At 44.5% G+C, this 24,353-nt stretch overlaps 1 protein-coding gene across 3 annotated transcripts in view; it reads right to left on the reverse strand.

Annotated features, from left to right (window-relative positions):
* WDTC1 (WD and tetratricopeptide repeats 1) overlaps nt 1-24,353 on the reverse strand; it is a 78,290-nt gene that overhangs the window by 10,768 nt on the left and 43,169 nt on the right. For 2 of the 3 annotated variants that reach the window (XM_007979848.3, XM_007979849.3), the window contains exons 4-11: nt 13,745-13,791; nt 12,601-12,712; nt 7,810-7,997; nt 4,979-5,161; nt 3,573-3,667; nt 3,060-3,175; nt 1,274-1,349; nt 545-653 (exon numbers count right to left, since the gene is read on the reverse strand). In XM_007979848.3, coding sequence (XP_007978039.1) covers nt 545-653; nt 1,274-1,349; nt 3,060-3,175; nt 3,573-3,667; nt 4,979-5,161; nt 7,810-7,997; nt 12,601-12,712; nt 13,745-13,791 — 926 coding nt within the window. The remainder of the gene's footprint in view (nt 1-544; nt 654-1,273; nt 1,350-3,059; nt 3,176-3,572; nt 3,668-4,978; nt 5,162-7,809; nt 7,998-12,600; nt 12,713-13,744; nt 13,792-24,353) is intronic. The other variant, XM_037984516.2, reaches the window with a different exon arrangement.

Consider the following 24,353-nt stretch of genomic DNA (forward strand, 5'->3'; position numbering starts at 1 on the left):
GGCAGAAATGAAGCTGTACTTAAACTCCTGGGCATGGCAGTAGCTGACACCACCTGCCTCCATACTGAGCTGAACCTTATGACCACCCGAGTCCCTCTTATGGATCACTGTCTAAAGAATTCTATTTCTCTCAAGGCTAGGGAATTTGAGCACCTCTGTATCCAAAGCCTAGCACAAGGCCTGGCAGAGAAAAGAGGCAAGGACATGCTATAGGATGGGGAATAATATAATGGGGAGGCCCATTTGTATGCAGCCCCTTTTTGGAAAGAGCTCAGTGCCAAGAGGCAGCTAGGCCCTGGGTCCTGACCCCAGTTACTGGTACCAACAGGCTAGAGCTACAGTCTGACCAGGACTAGTGTCCTGCCAGGCATAGGGGCACTGGAAACACCAGCCACCCTCCAAGAAGCCTCTTTGCCTTGGTCCTCACTCTCTGGGATGCATGAGTGGGTGTGGGTCAGGAGGAAAATTTACAGGTTATGTCCCTCCCTCCAGTACATATAGTGTAACTGGGGCTTGGAGGGTTGGACAAGCCAGTTGGCCTCACCTGACATGTCCCCTACTCTCCGGCAGCCGGAAGCCATTGCTATGAAGGTGCAGGCCATTGGACACACCGTTGGATACACCGTTGGTGGACATCTTGCCATTCTGGACTTCTGGCAGGAGATAGTGAGAAAGTGACAGCAACAACTCAGGAAGAGGACCCATTTATTCCTGGCAGCCCTCCAGCTTCCATCACAGGGTCTGATGGTTCCATCGTGAGACTACTCTCTCAGAGTAAGATCCATTCCCAGAAAGCAAGTTCTGACATAAAGAAAAGCCCGTGCGCCCTCTGCTGGCTGGCGAGAGACACAACTTCACTGTGGCATTACTCAGCTGGGGCTCGGGCTAGGGCTGGGGCTGGGGCTGGGGCTGGGGCTGGGGGTGGGAATGGAGGGAGGATGTGCCTAAATCAACTGCAGGCCCCAGGAAGAAATCAATGAGAACACTGGGCCAGGATACAAAGGAGAGGAGAACTACTTCAGGTTCTGAAGAGCCAAGCCATGGAAGGAACCTGTCTCTCCAGAGGGAAGCAAAAAGGGCAGTGATGCAAAGCTCTTGAAGAGATCTCTCTCTACTGTCATCTTCTTTCTTACTGCATAGGCAGGGTTATTTCAGAGATCTGCTCTTTTTGAAGATCAACGTCCAGAGTAAAGGGCAGGCTTCTCAGCAGGTGTAGCATGCACTCAAGCTCCCCTACACCACCTCAGCAGAGATACCCTAAGGGAGAACTTACCCCCTGAGGAGTGGCATTTTCTAGGTAAGAGGAAGGTGTACGGCCGCTGCTTGTAAGTCAAGTCAAACAAATAGACCTAGAGTTGAGGGGACAAAAAAAGAGATGGAAGCTGTGAGGTAAAGATGTGGTTGAACCAGTAACCAGGACTGCTTCTCAAGAACCAGGGTCTTGGAACACAGTGAGTGTTGAGCATAGAACCATCAAGCTATACTAGAAGGTGTTTCCAGCAAACTTCAGGCCGGAAAATCTTCCTAGCTCTGGCATTCAGGGTGGGCTATCTGATCTACCCAAAGCCCTGCTTGAAATACTATGATTAATTAGAATCACATTTGGCTGGGCATGGTGGCATAGCCTGTAATCCCAGTGCTTTAGAAGGCTGAGGCAGGAGGGTGGTTGCTTGAGCCCAGGAGTTTGAGACCAGTCTGGGCAACATGGCGAAACCCCATCTTTACAAAAAATACAAAAATTAGCCAGGTGTGGTGGCATGTGCCCGTGGTCCCAGCTACTCAGGAGGCTGAGGTGGGGGGATCATTTGAGCCTGGGATGTCGAGGTTGCAGTGACCTGAGATTGTACCACTGCACTCCAGCCTGTGTGACAGAGTGAGATCCTGCCTCAAAAAAAAAAAAAAAAAAAAAAAAAAAAAAAGGTCAGGTGCGATGGCTCATGCCTGTAATCCCAGCACTTTGGGAGAGTGAGGTGTGCGGATCACCTGAGGTCAGGAGTTTGAGACTAGCCTGACCAACATGGTGAAACCCCATCTCTACTAAAAATACAAAATTAGCCAGGTATGCTGGTGCATGCCTGTAATCCCAGCTACTTGGGAGGCTGAGGCAGGAGAATTGCTTAAATCCAGGAGGCGGAGGTTGCCGTGAGCCAAGATTGCACTATTGCACTCCAGCCTGGGCAACAAGAGCAAAACTCCATCTCAAAAAAAAAAAAAAAAAAAAACCACGTGTCATATGTTTAAAGAGGTGAAGAAGTCCTCAAAGGTCACAAAGCCAAAGGTCTCATTTTACATTTACCCTGGCACTACTCCTGAGCCTTTCATGATTCCTTGGACAGGTGCAGGAGTGTCTGGCTTATCCTCACCTATTCTGCATCCCATTTCCTTTGTATATATTTGGGCCTTGCCTTGTAACATCATTAACTGTTTCATTTATCGTGTCTCCCATCAGCCTGGGGATGGATCATATTTCCCACTTGTCTCTCTTATATTGACAATAATGCTAGTCCCAGAGTAAGTGCTCAGTGTTGGTAGAGTAAATAAATGTATGCAAGGCTTACTAAATATCCTGAGAGCACACAAACAGAAGGTTTAGCAACCTGCCATTATCAAAGAACACTTCCCAAAGCTGGCCCTAACCCATACCTTGCTCTGAGCTGCATGCTCTGAGCCCCACGGATTTCCCCCTAGGAAAATCGCAGATGAGGAAACTGAGGCTCAGAAAAATAAAGAGATTTGCTCAAAGTCACAGTAAACAGCTGGCAAACAGCAGGCCAGCATTTGAACAGAAGTCTGCCAATTCCAAATTCCATATTCTTAACCAAAATACCATACTATCCTATTTCTATCTAGTTCCTTAAGAAAAAATGAAATAAAAAGACTCAGCTAGGACACCTCTCTGGGAACTCCAATGATGCCACATCACCGCCACATTTCACTGTAACATCATTTGCCATAAGGCTGTTGTGTCTTGTCTGCCTCAGCAGTGAACATAAGGTACACGCCCCTGGCTGCTGGGCATGGAATGATGATGGGGCAGAACCACCTTATGCTGTACATACCTGTTCCCCTCCCATGTTGACTAGCAGCTCTGTGCCATTGGGGCTGAAGGTCACATAGGTGGCAACCAGCACTCTCAAACGGTTGTTGTAGTCAGGAAGCTTCACTGGCAGGTGACCTGCAGGGAATAGCCCAGTCATACTAGGGTCCCAGTCCCCTTCAAAGGGGCATGAGATTGTGTGAAGTCAGTCATAGCAAAAATGATACCAATCAACTTTAGCATAAAAGCAGCTACAAGTGTTGAGCCCTTACTATATGCACTGGGCCAGCTGCTTTATATATTTAATCTCATTTAGTCATTATAATCCCATTTTACTTAACCTTAATGAGTTTCTTTTCTGTAATTTGCTGAAGGTGACATAGCTTGTCCATGGCAGAGTTGGGATTAAAACTCAGGTCTGTCTGACTCTAAAACTCTTCTTCTTGACCACCATGCCATGCTGTCTCCCTGCACTGCCCCCAAAAGAGTCAGCATCTAGCCAACAATTTGGGGCCAGAGCTGTGCTGAGCACTACCTGCTACGTAATATTGGGCTGCACCATCCGGAAGCGGTTTCTGCCGGTCACAGAAGGTGTGCACACCCGCTGAAGGGCTCTGCTTCATGCTCTTTCTGGTAGGAAGGAAAATCATATAGGTTAAAGTCACAGCACTGCCCCTGGCTAGACCAGACCACACTCACTAAAAGAAAACTTACATTTGTATCTGAGAGATATAGGAGGTATTTTTCTTCCTTACCTAAGCAACCCCAAAGGCCCACCAACTAGACAATTACAGACACATATGTTACAGTGCTTTACCAAGTAGGTCTTATAAGCTGTCTGGGTCTTCATGACCACCTTATCTTTCCCATTTTACAAACAAGCAAGCTAAGGTTCAAGACCCGCTCCAAGCCATGCAGTGCGTGAGGGGAAGCAGTGGTCACCAAGCCCATGAATGAAAATAAGCAGGCCAGACATTCCTGTATCCATCCCAAGAATCATGGAAAGCCTGGGCAACAGGCTCAAGAGGCAACTCAGGTCTGGGAGTGCTGTGGGGGTTCTGAGTATTATAAGAACAAGCAGGAAATATTATATACAGTGATTTCTTTCAGAAAGACACTATAAGAGATTTGTATAACAAATTATAAGAATAAATAAATATAAGGAAATTATAAGGAATTTATATAAGAGATTATGGGTAATTTATACTTTCCATATTTTCCAACATAAGCAAGGATTAAGTTTTTAAAAAATCACAAAATTGAACAAAGTCCATTTCATAAAGAAGGGGCCAGGCTGGGTGTGGTGGGTGACGTCTGTAATCCCAACACTTTGGGAGGCTGAGGCGGGCAGATCACCTGAGGTCAGGAGTTGAAGACTAGCCTGGCCAACATGGTGAAACCCTGTCTCTACTAATAATACAAAAATTATCCGGGTATGGTGGCAGGTGCCTGTAATCCCAGCTACTCAGGAGGCTGAAGCAGGACAACAGTTTGAACCCGGGAGGCAGAGGTTGCAGTGAGCTGAGATTATGCTACTGCACTCCAACATGGGTAACAGAGCAAGACTGTGTCTCAAAAAAATAATAAAAAATAAATAAATAAAAGAAGGAGTCAGGCACAGTGGCTCATACTTGTAGTCCCAGCACTTTGGGAGGTCGAGGTAGGAAGATTGCCTTAGCTCACGAGTTTGAGACCAGCCTGAGCAACATGGAAAGACCCCGCCTCTATAAAAAAATTAAAAAATTAGCCAAGCGGGGTGGCGTTGTGACTGTAGTCTCAGCTACTAGAGAGGCTGAGGTGGGAGGATCGCTTGAGCCTGGGAGGTCGAGGCTGCAGTGAGCTGTGATAGAAGAAGAGGGCGTAGCAATGGCAGTGAGGGAAAGGGGCAGCAGGTTCTCCAGGGACTTACCCATAGGAGACAGGAGGCTGAACTATTCATACCTGTGGTTATGGATCATGCGGATGTCATAGAGCCTCACGAAGGGCCCGCTGGCCCCAACCGCCAGGCAGTTGTTGTCCTGGGGATTGACGGTGAGGCACTTGGCCTCCACCAGCTGGCCACAGTACTCTGTCAGGTCAATCAGCACCTCCGAGTGTTTGCTGTTCTCTCGAAGGTCATACTGGCTGTGAGAGAGGACAGAGTTAGGGAATTGGGGCTTGGGGTCCTTGTGTGGAAGGCAGGGGAAAAGACAAGTTCTTGTTATGCAAGAGGATTGGGAGGGACTTTGGACCTGTTTCTAAATAAGAATGTCAAAAACAATTCCCATTTCTTGAGTGCCCACCGTGTGCCAGGTACCTGTAGTAGGCTTCTCACACATTCTATTTTATTCCACTAAAACTCCTAAGGTGGACGCTACTGTACATATTCTATAGATGTCAGTATTATTGCTACTATTATACTACTACTGATTACCAATACTTAATGAAAATGTGCTTTATGTCCAGTATTGCCCCTTAATTAAATCCTAACGTCATCCCTAGGTACCATTAGAATACTGAGGTTCAAAGATGTTGAATAACCTGACTGAGATGACACTGCTAGTAAGTGCAGAGCTGGGGAAGCTTTCTAAGATGGCATCTTAAACACTCTGCTCCACTCCTACCTAATCTAGTTTCTTTCATGAAACAAGGTATGGAGGTGACAGAAAAGAGAATCTGCAGATCATCTAAGAGCTATCTAGATATACTATGGGCCAAGGCAAGCCTAAAAGTCTCATCCATGCAGTAAAGGTAATGCCAAAAAGGCTACCAAACAGCAGCAAACTCCCACTGCTCCAGATGGGGAAACTTTCTGCTGCCAATACACAGGTATCCTCAGAGAGTGGTGGGTAGTGGGGACATCACCCATATGCTCAACCCTCTTGCCTGGACATCTGTTACCACCTCTTTGCTGTTCACCTTGTCTTTCTAAGCCATCTTCACCAGGTTGCTCTTCCTAAAATATTATTTTACATCACTCTCCTGCTCAAAAAATTGCAGAGATTCCTCAATACTTTTAGCATAAGTTTACTTTTACCAAACTCCTCAGTCTGGTTTTCAAGACTCAATTTCACATCTCTCTCCAACCTTATTCCTCAGTTTTCTAAATGTGGGTCAATTATAACTACAGAATTCTTTATCCTGCACATGCCATGTTTATTTCTGCCTTTGCAAACTCTGCTCAAGCTGGGGAATACACTCTGCTTTTCCTTGCCCATCCAAATCCTGTCTGTTCTGGAAGGCCCAGCTTATGTTCACCTTCTGCTAGGACACCTTCTCTGACTGTGCCTATGCCTAAACACTTAGGATCCTACCCGATGTGCTAGACGCTCAGCTTCTACCAGCTGGCCCTGGCAAAATCTGGTCAGCCAAGGTCAACAAGTGCTACACCGAGTTGGACCTGCCACTGACCAAGTGCATTCTGTCTTCTGAGGTTCAGGGATGCAGTGACTTATCCCAGTCAAATACTGAGTGAGAGAGCTGGGATTTGACCCCAGGTCTGTCAGACTTTATTGCCTTGTTCTTGACTATGTTATAATTTATATATGAGTTAGATATTCCTCATTTGTAAAAGGAAAGAGGGCACAAAGTCCTACAGGAACTCAAGGGAGACAGATTAAAGCAGGATGGGGAGATAAGGAAGAAGTTCTAAGGTCACATCTGAAGAAAGGAGTTAAAGAAGGGCAACAACACCATTTTAGAATGAAGGGAAGTAGAGGCAAATGTGTAACAATGTAGGGCACTGGAAAAGGGGTCAGTCCATTTTACCATTTCCAGCTGGCTTGCCCCCTCCCAGGTATATGGCCACTGACCAACTGTTCAAGAGAAATGTATCAAGCGGCTCTGTGTGCCAGGCACTGTGCTGGGTTCTAGGGACACAACCAAGAACAAGACAGACATGGAGTTGCTCTAAGAGAGTTTACTTTTCTATTTAGTGAGGATACAGACAAAAAAGTAAACCAATAAGTAAAAATTAAAATAAGGCCAGGTGTGGTGGCTCACACCAGTAATCCTAGCACTGTAGGAGGCTGAGGTAGGAGGATCACTTGAGTCCAGGAGTTCCAGACCAGCCTGGGCAACACAGAGAAACCCCATTTCTCCAAAAAAAAAAAAAAAAAAAAAAAAAAGAAAGAAAAAATTAGCCAAGCATGGTGGAACATGTCTGTAGTCCCAGATATTCAGGAGGTGGAGGTGGGAGAATCACCTGAGCCCAGGAAGACAAGGCTGCAGTAAGCCATGATCACGCCACTGCACTCCAACCTTGGCAATAGAATGGAGTGAGACCCTGTCTCAAAAAATAAATTAATTAATAAAAATAAAGTAACTACAGGTGGCAATTAGAGTTATAGAGGATATAATTAGTGTGTTAAAACAAGCAATAATGTCTGCCTACTTTAGACAGGATGGTCAGAGAAGGTGCTTCTGAAGAGGTAACTCAAGCTGATCTCCTTAGGATAAGAAAGAGTCCGACATGGGAAGAGCTGGGGACAGAGAATCTCAAAGTAAAGGAAAGCGTAATGTGAATGCCCAGAGGCAGAAGAGACTGTGGACACCTGAGGTGGTGAGAAAAGGCTTGTGGGCCTAGAGGTAGTACAAGGGAGGGCAAAGGAGGAGGAAGGTGAGAGCAGAGTAAGCAAATGTTCCCAATGGAGTTAGTACACAGACAACTGCCCTGGGCAGACAAAGGAGGTTGGACCTCTGCTAGAGGGAAAGAGCTAGGCCTGTAGAAGGAAACACTATAGGATGATGGGATGGGGGAGCAACAGGCCCCACTAGATGCCCAAGACTCTTACCGGATAAGCCCATCCTCAGCAGCACTCCAGAACGTGTTGGGCCACATGGGCGCTGTGGCGATGCGCTTCACCCGGTTTGTATGATCTCCGAACATGTGGATGGTCTCCTTTACCGTCAGGTCGTGCACATGCACCTTAGAGTCGGCTGCTCCCGTGATCAAGATGCGGTCCCCAGCGTGAGGCAAGAACTATTCAGGAGAAATGGAGGAAGGGGTGGGTGGTGAGAGTAGAAATGGCTACGGAAGGAGGCTAGCCTGGATGTCTGCACCTTTTTCTCTCTCCATGTCAGATAAGAGAATGAGCCCATTCAGGCTGGGCATGGTGGTTCATTCCTATAATCCCAGCTGCTCAACAGGCTGAGGCAGGAAAATCTCTTGAACCCAGGAGGCAGAGGTTGCAGTGAGCCGAGATTGTGCCACTGCACTCCAGCCTGGGCAACAGAGGGAGACTGTCTCAAAAACACACACACACACACACACACAAAAAACAAAACAAAACAAAACAAAACCCTTGAGGTTCAGCAGTAATATGCAGCAGGATTGTGTTCAAGCCGAAGTCTGTCTGACTCCCATATGCCCTACCTGCTTCATGATGACTACTTAGTAACCTAGAGATTAAGTAATAAATTAGTCCTGAAGTAAAAAAGACTTTCAGGCCGGGCGCGGTGGCTCAAGCCTGTAATCCCAGCACTTTGGGAGGCCGAGACGGGCGGATCACGAGGTCAGGAGATCGAGACCATCCTGGCTAACACGGTGAAACCCCGTCTCTACTAAAAAATACAAAAAAAACTAGCCGGGCGAGATGGCGGGCGCCTGTAGTCCCAGCTACTCGGGAGGCGAGGCAGGAGAATGGCGTAAACCCGGGAGGCGGAGCTTGCAGTGAGCTGAGATCTGGCCACTGCACTCCAGCCTGGGCGACAGAGCAAGACTCCATCTCAAAAAAAAAAAAAAAAAAAAAGACTTTCAGTGTTTTAAGGGTGTTTTGCTGTTGTTGTTGGTTTTTGCTTTTTAAGACAGAGTCTCGCTCTGTTGCCCAGGCTGGAGTGCAGTGGTGCAATCTCGGCTCACTGCAACTTCCACCTCCCGGGTTCAAGCGATTCTCCTGTCTCAGCCTCCTGAGTAGCTGGGATTACAGGCATGCACCACTATACCCAGGAAATTTTTGTATTTTTAGTAGAGACAGGGTTTCACCATGTTGGCCAGGCTGGTCTTGAACTCCTGACCTCAGGTGATCCACCTGCCTTGGGCTCCCAAAGTGCTGGGATTGCACACATAAGCCAGCATGCCTGGCTGGGAATGAGTGTTTTAAATTAGTTTGACTGTTTCTGAAAAACAATCTGGCAATAGTAACAAAGATTAAAAACAATTTCTGTCTTTTGACTCAAAACTTCCACTTCTAAGAAATAATCCAAAAAGAAAAAAGGGACCTGGTCAGAAATGCTTGGATGCTTTTTGTAATAGCAAATATTGGAAACAGATCAAATGTTGGACCATAAGGAAGGGCTGAGCATCTAGAGGATACATCTCTGTGCAGTATTTATTAAAAAAAAAAAAAATAGGCCGGGTGCGGTGGCTCACACCTGTAATCCCAACACTTTGGGAGGCCGAGGTGGGCGGATCACCTGAGGTCAGGAGTTTGAGACCACCCTGGCCAACATGGTGAAACCCTGTCTTTACTACAAAAAAAATTAGCTGGGTGTGGTGGTGTGCACCTGTAATCCCAGCTGCTCAGAATGTTGAAGTAGGAGAATTGCTTGAACCTGGGAGGTGGAGGTTGCAGTGAGCTGAGACGGCATCACTCACTCCAGCATGGGTGACAGAGCAAACAAGACTCTGTCTCAAAAAAAAAAAAAAAACCGCACAAACCACCATCCTGATAAAGGCAAGAACAAAATGCTCCAGATGACATCTGATAAGAAAAAAACAGCTGTAACCATAGCTTCAAATAATGAAAAAAGAAAGTATGCAGTTCTGGGCTGGGCACTGTGGCTCACACCTGTAACCCCAGCACTCTGGGAGGCTGAGGCAGGTGGATCACCTGAGGTCGGGAATTCGAGACCAGCCTTACCAACATGGAGAAACCCTGTCTCTACTAAAAATACAAAAAAATTAGCTGGGTGTGGTGGCATATGCCTGTAGTCCCAGCTACTCAGGAGGCTGAGGCAGGAGAATCACTTGAACCCGGGAGTCGGAGGTTGCAGTGAGATGAGATCGTGCCACTGCACTCCAGTCTGGGCGACAGAGCAAGACTCTGTCTCCAAAAAAACAAAAAAACAAACCAAACCAAACCAAACTAAAACAAAACAACAACCAGAAAGTATGTAGTTCTATCACATAACTTTGAGAATGAAAAATATTTGGGAGTGGTGTTGAATTCTCGTGTAAGTTCAAAAAATTGAAATATCTTTTTTTTAATTGAAAAGTTGCTCCCTACCCACAACAAGGCTGAGTGGTAGTATTGGGGGAGGGGCAATGTCCTACACCGAAACAGCTGATGTCCCACTTGACTTTAAATGTTCACAAAGAGCAACAATTCACTCTTTCCACATAGGCTTCTCTAAGGGCTCATTAGAACAAGGTCTAGCTGGGCACTGTGGCTCATGCTTGTAATCCCAACACCTTGGGAGGCTGAGGCAGGTGGATAACGTGAGATCAGGAGTTCGAAATCGGCCTGGTGAAATCCTGTCTCTACTAAAAATACAAAAATTTGCCAGGCGTGGTGGTGCACACCTGTAATCCCAGCTACTCAGGAGGCTGAGGCACAAGAATCGCTTGAACCCGGAGTTGGAGGTTGCAGTGAGGCAAGATTGTGCCATTGCACTCCAGCCTGGGCGACATTCAGAGTGAGACTCAGCCTCAAAAAAAAAAAAAAAGAAAAGAAAAGAAAAAAAAAGAACAAGGTCTAGATGAAATAGACATGATTTAATCATTTTTAAGGGACAACCAGCAGTCTTTAATCCTGTCTAGAGACGGCATACACTCAATGCACATAAGAAATAAACTGGGGCGCTCTTGTCATGATCTTGTGGCTACTGCCACACGCATCACATACCATAGTCACCACCAGGGGGAGCGCATGAGTTAAATACATACAAATTTGCAGTGTTTCCACTACCTAAAGAAAGAAGAATCCTCTTTGGTTTTTTTTGGTTTGTTTGTTTGTTTTTAATGGAAGAGGAGGCTGAGAGTCTGCGTGTAAGTGCCTTTCCCAAGGTCTTACCATTAGGGAGTATCAAGACCACTGTGAAATTCTGGTATTAGAACTTAATGTCTTATGCTCTGATGCCAAACTAATGGCTTAGGTCCCCTTCCCCAGGCCTGACTGTACAGACTAAAATTGGACCTAAACTCTTTGCAGGGGCAGAAAGCAGTTTTCATTAGTCATGTAAGAAGTAAATCATCACTGTTCTGTCTCTAAAGGTGAGAATCACAGCTTGAGAAAAAAAAAAAAAAGGTTTAGGAAAACAAGTAGGTTAGGAGCTATTGTCTTATTCAGGTATCTTGTAATTCCTCTTGATATTAATTAGGAAAATATTTCTTAGAATAGTGAGACTTGGCCGGGCGCGGTGGCTCAAGCCTGTAATCCCAGCACTTTGGGAGGCCGAGACAGGTGGATCACGAGGTCAGGAGATCGAGACCATCCTGGCTAACACGGTGAAACCTCATCTCTACTAAAAAATACAAAAAACTAGCCGGGCGAGGTGGTGGGCACCTGTAGTCCCAGCTACTCAGGAGGCTGAGGCAGGAGAATGGCATGAACCCGGGAGGCAGAGCTTGCAGTGAGCCGAGATCCGGCCACTGCACTCCAGCCTGGGCGACAGAGCGAGACTCCGTCTCAAAAAGAAAAAAAAAAAAAAAAAAAAAGAATAGTGAGACTTTCTGAAGGACAACTTCATTCTCACATCTATCCATTATAGAATCTCAGAGCTGGAAAGGCCCTTCCTGCAGGCCATTTCTTCCAACTTTAAACCTTGGAGATAAAGCACCTGGCAAGTGGACAAGTGCAGGGATAGGACATTTACTCATCTCCTCCAGGGGCCCATTCTACATTTTTCAAAGAGCCCTAAGCATTAGACAGTTCTTCCTTTTCTCAGGCCCACATTTAATTCTGTGGACTTATAGTCACTAGTCCTAGGTCTGTTTTCCGCAACAAAAAAACCCGTCTCATGTCATTTCCAGGGCTTCAAAAGAGCTTCAAAGGTCTGAAGACACTTGTAAGTCCCCTTCTCACCTCTCCTTAGCTCAACTGTCCTCCTCCAACAAATCGAAATATTCATTTCCTATGAAGAGGTAGAACAGATAAAAGCACTGGGCACAGATTTTATTTTTATCAATTATCTCATTGAACTGTCACATCAACCCTGTAGACTGTTATTTCCTTTTTAAAAATTCATTTGTTTACAAATCTGGGAGATTTTCCTTCGCTGCTTCCTTTTTCACAGATGAGCAAACAGGCTCAGACAGACAGGTCAGGTGATTTTCCCGGTTCACACAATGCCCAAGAAGCAGATAAGGGAGTCAAACCCAGGTATGCCTGCTCTCTAAGTTCATGTTCAGAACTATTCCCCTACCCACTACCATTCACATAAAGATAAATTCATCTAGAATTGGCCTCTTAGCTCTAAAAGAGGAAGAAGAACATGGAAGATAAATGAGATTTTAGGAATCACCAACAGATACTTAAGGCTGTCTGTGACCCTAGGCGGTATATGGGACATACACATACCAACATGGCGTGGCCACAGCCCAGCCCAGTCACTCTTGTGCTTGCTCTGTGGCTTGTCCTGCTCACCTTGACAGAGAAGATATTTGCAGTGTGTCCCGTGTGCATGGAGAGCAGCTTCTTGTGGTGCAGCGGGTCCCACACAATCGTGTGCTGGTCGTCGGAACCAGAGGCCAGTAAGCTGAAAGCAGAGTGAGGGATTGTAACCTCTCCTCTAATTTCTAGGCTCCCTTTCCCCATCCCATTTTCTAGGCTACAGAACTTGAAGAGCAGTAAATGTCACAGAATTTAAGGATGCCTTGTAAACAGCTGATTCTCTTCTTTGTCCTGAGAAATTTCCATTATTCTTTTTTTTTTTGAGACGGAGTCTCACTCTGTCGCCCAGGCTGAAGTGCAGTAGTGCGATCTCCACTCACTGCAAGTTCCGCCCCCTGGGTTCATGCCATTCTCCTGCCTCAGTCTCCTGTGTAGCTGGGACTACAGGCGCCTGCCACCACGCCCAGCTAATTTTTTGTATTTTTAGTAGAGACGGGGTTTCACAGTGTTAGCCAGGATGGTCTCGACCTCCTGACGTCATGATCCGCCCGTCTCGGCCTCCCAAAGTGCTGGGTTTATAGGTGTGAGCCACCGCGCCGGGCCAATTTCCATTATTCTTAAACACATTGGCTTATTAAAAAGACAGGGTTTTGGGCCGGGTATGGTGGTTCATGCCTGTAATCCTAGCACTTTGGGAGGCTGAGGTGGGTGGATTGCCTGAGCTCAGGAGTTTGAGACCAGCCTGGGCAACATGGCAAAACCTTGTCTCTACTAAAAATACAAAAAATTAGCCAAGAATGGTGGCACGTGCCTGTAGTCCCAGTTACTTGGGAGGTTGATTAAGGAGAATCGCTTGAGCCTGAAAGGCGGAGGTTGCAGTGAGCCAAGATCACGCCATTGCACTCCAGCCTGGGTGACAGAGCGAGACTCTGTCTCTAAAACAAAACAAAACAAAACAAAACAAAACAGGGTTTGGATGGTCATCCAACTTTCCATCTATCTGAGATTAATTGTTTAATTGTGTTGAAAATTATGGGCTAAACTGAAGAACAGCAGAGAGCAGCAGTCTCTCTTCATTTGGGTCCACTCTTTTCCTTGGATCCACTCAGGAGCTCCCTTGTTCCACCCTCCTCACTTCCTTCCCCAGCACCCTTCAGGTGCTCTAGCTCATACTTACTCTCCTTTCTCATTCCACTCCAGACAGTTGACACATCCTGAGTGACCCTGGGGGAGCAAATGAAAAGGGACAGGAAGAGAGTTGGTTAGGGGTTCTCCTGGGGAACTCAACACCAAGAAGTGGAATTGAACAGGTAAACCAGTCTTTCCATTTTCAATATTTCCCAAGTGCATGTGAGTAGCCAGAATGGACTTAAAACTGACTAGCATCTTACAATATATAAAGTTTCATATTCATGATCTCACTTGATACTAGGTACTTCTGAGCCATAAAGGACAGGTTTCATTGATTCCGTTTTGCAGAAAAGTAAACTGAAGTTCAGACAGTAGAAAGAAGTAAAAGTGAGATCCAAACATATTTTTGCTTTTACCATTATGAGTATGTCAGCCAGACACAGAGGCTCACACCTGTAATCCCAGTGCTTTGGGAGGCCGCCCAATCTGCTTGGGGCAGATTGCTTGAGCTCAGGAGTTGGGATCAACCTAGGCAACATGGCGAAACCCTGTTTCTACAAAAAATACAAAAATTAGTTGGGTGTGGTGGCATGTGCCTGTAGTCCAAGCTACTCGGGAGGCTGAGGTGGGAGGATGACTTGAGCCTGGGAGGTGGAGGTTGGAATGAGCTGAGATCGCACTGCTGCACTCCAGCCGGGGCAACAGAACCAGACCGTGTCTCAAACAAAACAAAACAAAAACAGAAAAAGAGATATGTCTGAAACAGTACCTTCAAGGCACATCGTCTCAGCCACAGAAAATTTGCCAGGAAACATTCAATCCAAGGACAGCCAATTAACTAGAAGGCTAATCTTTTATTCATCCAGCATTTTTTTTTTTTTTTTTTTTTTTTTTAGACAGAATCAGGCTGGAGTACAGTGGCACGATCTCGGCTCACTGCAACCTTCGCCTTCTGGGTTCACACCATTCTCCTGCCTCAGCCTCCCGAGTGGTTGAGACTACAGGTGCCCGCCACCACGCCCAGCTAATTTTTTGTATTTTTAGTAGAGACAGGGTTTCACTGTGTTACCAGGATGGTCTTGATCTCCTGACCTCATGATCTGCCTGCCTTGGCCTCCCAAAGTGCTGGGATTACAGGCGTGAGCCACCGCACCCAGCCGTTTTTTTTTTTTTTTTTTTTTTTTAAAGAGACAGGGTCTCACTATGTTGCCCAAGCTGGTCTTGAATGCCTGGCCTCAAGCCACTGCCCCCACCTCGGCCTCCCAAGTAGCTGGAACTACAGGTGTTCGCCACCGTGCCTGGCCTTCTTCCCTCTTTACTCCTTGTCCTGTAAAGAATCTCATCTGAGGTAAAACTCATTCTTCCCAGGTTCTCTACTTCTATACATTACTGCTTTGTTCAAGCCTGCCAGATCACTTGCTGATCTAAGGTCTTTTACCTTCCCATGGCATGTGGATCAAACCTCACGCATGACTCTGGTGTCTCTGGGTCAGAATCTTCTCTGCCCTTAGTCCTCTCATTTTTCCAACAAGCTGTAAATTACTTGAACCAGAGGTGGGGGTAGGGTGGAGTGGGGCAAGAGGTGATGTCACAGCTTCAGTTTGGAATCTCCCAGAACACCAAGGACCCTGAATGACCACCACTTATTGAGGGCTTACAAAAAGCAAGGCACAGTGTCTAACTGAGCACTTTGGCAAAATATGGCCTCCTACAGATGTTCATATCCTAATCCTCTGAAACCTATGAATATGTTATTTTAGGTGGCAAAAGGGACTTTGCAGATGTGATTAAGGTTAAGGACCCTGAGATGGGAAGATTAGCCTAGATTATCCAGGTGGACCCAATCTAATCATATGAATCCCTAAAACTGGAGTACAGTACCTTTCCTGGTTGCAGAGAACTGGAGAGATGGAGGTATGAAAGAAACTGGACCTGCTGTTGCTAGCTTTGAAGATGGAGGAAGGAGGCAGGGAGCCAAGAAATACAGCAGCCTCCAAAGCTCAGAATAGCAAGGAAATAGATTCTACTCTATAGCCTCCAAAAGCCTCATGCCTGTAATTACAGCACTTGGGGAGGCTGAGGTGGGTAGATCACCTGAGGTCAGGAGTTCGAGACCAGCCTGACCAACATGGCAAAACCCCATCCCTACTAAAAATACAAAAAATTAGCTAGGAGTGGTGGTGCACCCCTGTAATCCCAGCTACTTGGGAGGCTGAGGCAGGAGAATTGCTTGAACCCGAGAGGCGGAGGTTGCAGTGAGCTGACATCGCACCACTGTACTCCAGCCTGGGCAAGAGAGTAAGACACCCTCTCAAAAAAAAAAAAAAAAAAAAAAAAAAAAATTAGCTGGATGTGGTGGCATGCACCTGTAATGCCACTTAGGAGGCTGAGGTGGAAGGATCGTTTGAGCCCAGTTTCAGGTTGCAGTGATTGTGCCACTGCACTACAGCCTCCAACCAACCACTCCAGTCCCTGGTAACCATGATGCCACTTTCTACTTCTATGAGACCAACTTTTTAAGATTTCAAGTGAGACCATATAGTATTTGTCTTTCTGTGCCCGGTTTACTTCATCTAACATAATGTCCTCGGAGTTCATCCATGTTGTTGTAAATGGTAAAGATTTCCAGGGCTTTTTTTTTTTTTTTTGAGACAGGGTCTGGTTCCATTGCCAAGACTAGAGTGCAGTGGCATGATCACGGCTCACTGCAACCTCCTCCTCCTGGGTTCAATAAAGCTTGACTTTTAATCATGATGTCACACTACTTTTATTTTACTTAAAGCTGTCTCAAAGCATTGCACTGGGCTCAGGGAGACACGACTGAATCAGACAAACACATATTCTGTCTTCAGGGAATTGGTGAGATTTTGCTTTCTCCCCCTCTTCTCCAAACCTGTAACATTAGCTTTCCCCCATGTTACTATGATCTCCTCACAAGCATCACTTCAAATGGCTTATACAGGTTGGGTGTGGTGGCTCACACCTGCAATCCCAGCACTTTGGGAGGCCGAGGTGGGCGGATCACCTGAGGTCAGGAGTTCCAGACCAGCCTGGCCAATGTGGTGAAACCCCATCTCTACTAAAAATACAAAAATTAACTGGGCGTGGTGGCATGCACCTGTAATCCCAGCTACTCAGGAGGCTAAGGCAGGAGAATTGTTTGAACCAGGGAGGCGGAGGTTGCAGTGATTGCGGTGAACTGAGATCACGCTGTTGTACTTGAGCCTGGGCGACAAAAGCTAAACTCTGTCTCAAACAAACAAACAAACAAAACCCAAAACCAAAAAACAAATGGCTATAGAATATTCATCCAAAGATTAAGCCATATTTATTAACTTCTCCCTTAGTGTTGTACATTTAGGTCAGTTCTGATTTTGGTGAGTCAATGTATTTTAAAAATCCAATGAGAAAAGAACATTTACAGTGACTGGGCAGCCCAGACTAGGCCCAATGCCATAATTTTTGGCATTTGACCAAAATATTTAAAATCTGTATTATAAATCATGCTGCTCAGGAAGTTCTGATGAGTAGTCATGCTGTGGAAAAGTGTTTTAAAATGGGAAATGTTATTAATAAATACAATTTAGTAGATAGCAATCAATAAAAAAGTGGGGTCCACAGAGAAAAATAGTAAGTCATATAGGCAATAAACAGGCAACTCATTTATTCAATACTCATTATTTATAAGGTAATGAGAGAAAAGGGAGTAAACAGTAGGATAACACAGGTCCATGTTTATAGCAACAAGAGACAAAGTTCTACCATAATAGAAAAAAGAGGCCAAGCACAGTAGCTCACACCTGTAATCCCAGCACTTTGGGAGGCTGAGGTGGGCAGATCATTTGAGGTCAGGAGTTCAAAACCAGCCTGGCCAACATGGTGAAACCCCATCTCTACTAAAAATACAAAAATTAGCCAGGTGTGGTGGCGCATGCCTGTAGTCCCAGCTACTTGGGAGGCTGAGGCAGGAGAATGGCTTGAACCCAGGAGGCAGAGGTTGCAGTGAGCTGAGATTGCACCATTGCACTCTAGCCTGGCCAATAGAGTGGGACTCCATCTCAAAAAAACAAAACAAAACAAAAAAACAGGCAGCTGGGTATGGTGACTCATGCCTGTAATCCCAGCACTTTGGGAGGCCGAGGCAGGTGGATCACCTGAGGTCAAGAGTTCAAGACCTGCCTGGGCAACATGATAAAACCCCATCTCTACTAAAAATATAGGCTGGGCACGGTGGCTCATGCCTGTAATCTTAGCACTTTGGGAGGCCGAGGTGGGCAGATCACCTGAGGTCAGGAGTTACACACCAGCCTGGCCAATATGGTGAAATCCTATCTCTACTAAAAATACAAAAATTAGCCAGGCATGGTGGTGCACACCTATAATCCCAGCTACTCGGGAGGCTGAGGCAGGGAAAAAAGGTTGAACCTGGGAGGTGGAGGTTGCAGTGAGCCGAGGTAGCACCACTGCAGTCTAGCCTGGGCGAGAGTGAGACTCTGTCTCAAAAAAAAAAAAAAAAAAAAATTAGCCGGGTATGGAGGCTCACGCCTATGGACCCAACAACTCAGGACGCTAAGACAGGAGAATTGCTTGAATCTGGGAGGCGGAAGTTGCACTGAGCCAAGATTGTGCCCCTGCACTCCAGCCTGTGTGGGAGAGAGAGACTCTGTCTCAAAAAAAATAAAAAAATTAAAAAAAAAAAAAAAAAGAAAAAGGAGATACCAAACAAACCCAGAAGAAAATAGGAATGTCAGGCTTTAGGAACAGGCTTAAAGGATCTTTGAGAACATTTTCTGACTTTCAGGCAAAGCCTGTGATCCAGTTTGTGTAGCTACATCTAAGGACCCTCTCTTAACTGTAACCCAGTGAGATTCATCATATACACATTTAACGTACCTGCTGACTTCAGGCCTAAACCCTTGTGTAATGAGGCTCAACCTAAAGGGTCAATGTCAAAGAGCATGAAAATTACAGATATTTAATGAAGCCTCCACAAAAAATGCCAACTAGGAAAGACAGGAAGCAGACAGCCAAGTGCTTCTCACTAACTTCTTAAAAAACAGCATGAATGAGTCTAAACAAGCAAGATTTAGATTAAAATCCAGCAAAATTAACAGAACACTTACTAAATGCCAGGGTAGATGCTAAGCTTTCACTTTTGTCAATTTATTTAAGCTTCACAATACACATATTTATTACCATGTATTAAGGTTATGTAGGTGCAATATTTTAACAGAATGGAGTAAGTTCTGACAGCAAATAAAACTTTAAAAAAATTCCTCACTCACTATTCACTTAACGATATGTTGTCTTAAAGTCAGAATGATTTGTATATCCAGACATTTCCATAAAATCTTTCCTTTTGTTCCTTCTTTAATTTAGCTCAGTGTTTTCTCAAATTTTAGTGGGCCTAAGAACTACTTATATGGAGTAGTAATAATTATAAGAATAGCTAAACTTAGCTTACTATGTGTCAGGCCCTGTCCTAAGTACTTCACATAATTACCCTTGAAAATCCATTAAGTTGTCCATAAAATACAACAAATATCGTTTTATGTGTACAAGCTGTATTTCCTTGAGCAAGTTCTTTAACCTCTCTGTGTCTCAGGCTCTACATCGGTAAAAGAGATAATAACTGTAGATAGCCTCATGGGGTTGTTGTGGGAAACGAACAGTATTTGTAAAGCACTTTGAGTGGCTACTTTGATAGCTGAGTGGCAGAATCAGAACTAAAATCCAAATATGTCTTTTCCATTGTACCAAGAGAGTTCAGGACTTACAGCACAGGCTGGGCATGGTGGCTCACATCAGTAATCTGAGCACTTTGGGAGGCTAGGCAGGAGGACTGCTTGAGCCCAGGAGTTTGAGACTAGTCTGGGCAACATAGTCAGATGCTATCTCTACAAAAGTTTAAGAAATTAGCCAGGTGTGGTGGTGTGCGCTTGTAGTCCCAGCTACTGGGGAGGCTAAGGTGGGAGGATCTCTTGAACCCAGGAGGTGGAGGCTACAGTAAGCCATGATCATGTCACTGCACTCCAGCCTGGGCAAGAGAGCAAGGCTCTGTCTCATAAAAACAAAAACAAAAACAAAAAACATCCCAAGAAACAAAAAACGTAAGCACAGCCCAATGTGAACTATATTGGAGAAAGAAAAATCCTCCTAAAAGTCATGAAAAGGAGCAATTATATTTCTGGTCGGGCTCCAGCGATCCTCCCATCTCAGCCTCCTGAGTAGCTGGGACTAGAGATGCGTGCCACCACACCTGGCTAGTTTTTGTATTTTTTGTAGAGATGGGGTTTCGCCATGTTGACCAGGCTGGCTGGTTTCAAACTCCTGGGCTCAAGTGATCTGCCTGCCTCAGCCTCCCAAAGTGCTGGGATTACAGGCATGAGTCACCGTGTCCGGCCTTAATTCAATCTTTTAATAATTATTCAAGCACCTATTACATACTAGGCATTCTTACACATGCAAAGGTTGTTGTGGTAAATAAGAGAACTCTAGTAGGGTAAGAGAGAAAATAAACATATAAATCAGTAAGATGAATTCAGATGGTGATAAGTGTGATGAATATACGTTATTTATTTTTATTTTTTGAGACAAAATATCACTGTGTCACCCAGGCTGGAGTGCAGGGCGCAATCTCAGCTCACTGCAACGTCCGCCTCCCAGGTTCAAGTAATTCTCTGCCTCAGTCTCTTGAGTAGCTGGGCTTACAGGCACGCATCACTGCACATGGCCAATTTTTGTATTTTTAGTAGAGACAGGGTTTCACCATGTTGGCCAGGCTGGTCTTGAACTCCTGACCTCAGGTGATTCACCCGCCTTGGCCTCCCAAAGTACTGGGATTACAGGCATGAATCACCGCACCTGGCCTGGATATACTTTAGACACAGTGGTCAGGGAAAGCCACTTTGAGGAATTAATATTTGAGGTGAAATCTGAATGCTGAGAAGTAGCAAGTTACACAAAGATCCGAAGGAAAAGCATTTCAGGCATATGGAAGAACGAGTATAAAAATAAGAACAGGCCTGATAATGCCGAAGAAACAGAAGGAAAGCCAATGTGGTTAAGAGCACAGTGATGAAGGGGACAGAGGAAGATGAGCAAGATGGGCTCAGGGAGGTGAGCAGAGGCCAAATCCTAAGGGTGTTTTACAGGTCATGGCAAGAAGCTTCATGGGGCCAGGAATTGTGTTGGTCTTATTCACTGCTATATTCTTTTCCCAGTGTCTAGAACATTTCTGTCATATAGCAGGCATTCAATATTTGCTTGAAAATATGACTGAATTAATGAATAGTTCTTAGTTCTGCCCTCTGGTACTTCAAAGCATGAGTTTACTCCATCATCTAAAGCAGAGGTTAGCAATTTTTTCTGTAAAGGCTCAGACAGTAAATATTTTAGGTCTTGCAGGCCATATGGTCTCTATCACTACTACTCAATTCTACCATTGAATCACTAGAGCAAACATAAGCAATACATAAGTGAGTATGCTGTGTTCCAATTTACTTATAAAAGCAGGTGGCAATAAATTTGAATTTAAAGCTCATATGGGCTGGGTGTGGTGGCTCATGCCTATAATCCTAGCACTTTGGGAGGCTGAGGTGGGCTAATCATTTGAGGTCAGGAGTTTGAGGCCAACAAGGTGAAACCCCATCTCTGCTAAAACATACAAAAAATTAGCTGGGTATCGTGGCACATGCCTGTAATCCCAGCTACATGGGAGGCTGAGGAAGAAAGCGGAGGTTGCAGTGAGCCAAGATCATGCCACTGCACTCCAGCCTGGGAGACAGAGTGAGACTCTGCCTCAAAAAAATTTTTTTGAATTAAAATAAAATAAAGCTTATATGGAAATACCGGGGACCCAGAATAGACAAAACAATCTTGAAAAAGATGAACAAAGTTGAAAGACTCATACTTCCCAATTTCATAACTTACTACAATGCTACAGCAATCAAAACAGTGTGGTACTGGCATAAGAACAGACATTTAGATCAATGGACTAGAGTTGAGAGTTCATAAATACATCCTTAAATTTATAGTCAATTGATTTCTGATAAGAGTGTCAAGACAGGTTGGGCACTGGGGCTTGCACCTATAATCCCAGTTATTTGGGAGACTAAGGCAGGAGGATCACTTGAGACTAAGAGTTTGAGACCAGCCTGTGCAACATAGCCAGACTCTGTCTCTTAAAAAAACAAAACAAAACAAAACAAAACAAAAAGAGTGTTAAGCAATTCAGTAGAAGGAAAGAATAGTCTTTTCAGCTCATGGTGCCAGGACAAGTGGATGTCCACGTGTAAAAGAATGAAGTTGGATCCCTACCTCACACCATACATAAAAATTAATTCAAATGAATCAAAGACTTACATATAAAATCGAAAACTATAAAACTCTTAGAAGAAAACACCGGTGTATATATTCACGACCTTGGATTAGGCAATGTTTTTTAACACATAATACCAAAAGCACCAGTAACGAAAGAAAAAAAGTTTAGTTGGGCATGGTGGTGTGTGCCTGCAGTCCCAGCTACTCAAGAGGCTAAGATGGGAGGATTGCTTGAGCCTGGGAGGTTGAGGCCGCAGTAAGCTATCACTGTGCCAATGCACTCCAGTGAGGGTTACGGAGAGAGATCCCATATCAATTAAAAAAAAAGATAAAACATAAATTGAATTTCATTAAAACTTTTATGCAAAGTCATCATTAAAAAATGAAAAGACAACACACAAAGGAAAAGAAACAAAATTTCAAACCACATATATCTAACTCAACAACAAAAAAGGGCAACCCAATTAAAAAACGAGTAAAGGATCTGAATAGACATTTCTCCAAAGAAAATATGACACAAATGTGACAACAAGCACATGAAAACATGCTCAACATCATTAGTCACTAGGGAAATGAAAATCAAAACCACAATGAGATACCACTTCACACCCACCAGGAGGGCTATAATAAAAAAAATTTTCTTTTTTTTCTTTTTGAGATGAAGTCTTGTTCTGCCACCCAGGCTGGAGTACAGTGGCGCAATCTCGGCTCACTGCAACCTCCACCTCCTGGGTCCAAGCAATTCTCCTGCCTCAGCCTCCCGAGTAGCTGGGATTACAGGTGTGTGCCAACATGCCTGGCTAAGTTTTATATTTTTAGTAGAGATGGGGTTTCACTGTGTTAGCCAGGATGGTCTCGATCTCCTGACCTCGTGATCTGCCTGCTTCGGCCTCCCAAAGTGCTGGGATTATAGGCGTGAGCCACCGTGCCTGGCCTATAAAAAAAAATATTGATAATGAGAAGTGTTGGCAAGGATGCAGACAAATTGGAACCCTCATACATTTCTGTTGGGAATGTAAAATGGTGGTACTACTTTGGAAAACAGTTTGGCAGTTCCTCAAAAAAGTTAAACACTGAGTTACCATCTGACCCAGCAATTCCACCCTTGGGTATATACCAAGAAAAGTGAAGAAAACATGTCCACACAAACTTGTACACGAATGTTCATAGCAGCATTATTCATAATAGCCAAAAAACAGAAATAACCCCATGTTCCACCAACTGATGAATGAATAGACAGAATGTGGTATATCCAAATGACAGAATGCTATTTGGCCACAAAAAAGAAAAGTACAGATTCATGCTATAACATAGATGAATCTTAAAAACATTACGCTAAAAAGCCACAAACTTTATAATTCCATTTAAGTGAAATGTTCAGAATAGGAAAATCCATTGCAACAGAAAATAGATTAGTAGTTTCTGGGTAGGGCCAGTATGGGAGAAGGGAGTGACTGCTAAGATGGGTAAGAGGTTCCTTTTTGGGATGATGAAAACGTTCTGGAATTAGATAGCAGGGATGGTTGCAAAACTTTGTGAATATAGTTTGTGAATAGTCAAAACCACTCAATTATATAAAATAACAAACAAGTAAACAGGCAACATTCTGGATTTGGCCCACTGGCCATAAATTGCTGATCTGTGATTTAAAGGACAGTCCTCACGAAAGGAAATCTCTCACAAAGTCAGATCCCCGCTCCATCTTTTTCTTTATTTTTTATTTATATTTTCATTTTTATTTTTTTTGAGACAGAGTCTCACTCTGTCGCCCAGGTTAGAGTGCAGTGGTGCAATCTCGGCTCACTGCAACCTCTGCCTCCTGGGTTCAAGTAATTCTCCTGTCTTAGCCTCCTGAGTAGCTGAGATTACAGGTGTCTGCCACCATGCCTGGCTACTTTTTTGTATTTTTAGTAGAGATGAGGTTTCACCATGTTGGCCAGGCTGGCATCTTTTTCTTTAAACATGACTGTTTAATGAACTTGGTATCTAGTTTACTTCTCTAAAATGGTATTATCTTAAAAAGCTCTGACAAGTGTTTGTTAGAATAAGGTTACACTATGCCTATGGAACTGCTCTCATCTACCAAAGTTACTCAAAAAGGAAATCAATCTAGTTTCCTATGACTTGTTTCCATAAATTCATAATTTGAATTTATGCTAAAATGATGTAAGAAACAAAATGGAAAAAGCAAGCAGGACAGATTGTAAAGGTAAGACAGATACATAATGTTTGCAATTGTTTAAGGATAATATGAAGAAAACGAGTAAGGCAAGAGAATAAATCCACCAAGCCAGGAACTATCTATTAAGCCATTTTTAAAACAGATACATGGT

The sequence above is a fragment of the Chlorocebus sabaeus genome, chromosome 20, assembly GCF_047675955.1.
Source record: "Chlorocebus sabaeus isolate Y175 chromosome 20, mChlSab1.0.hap1, whole genome shotgun sequence".
NCBI classification, from domain to species: Eukaryota; Metazoa; Chordata; class Mammalia; order Primates; family Cercopithecidae; genus Chlorocebus; species Chlorocebus sabaeus.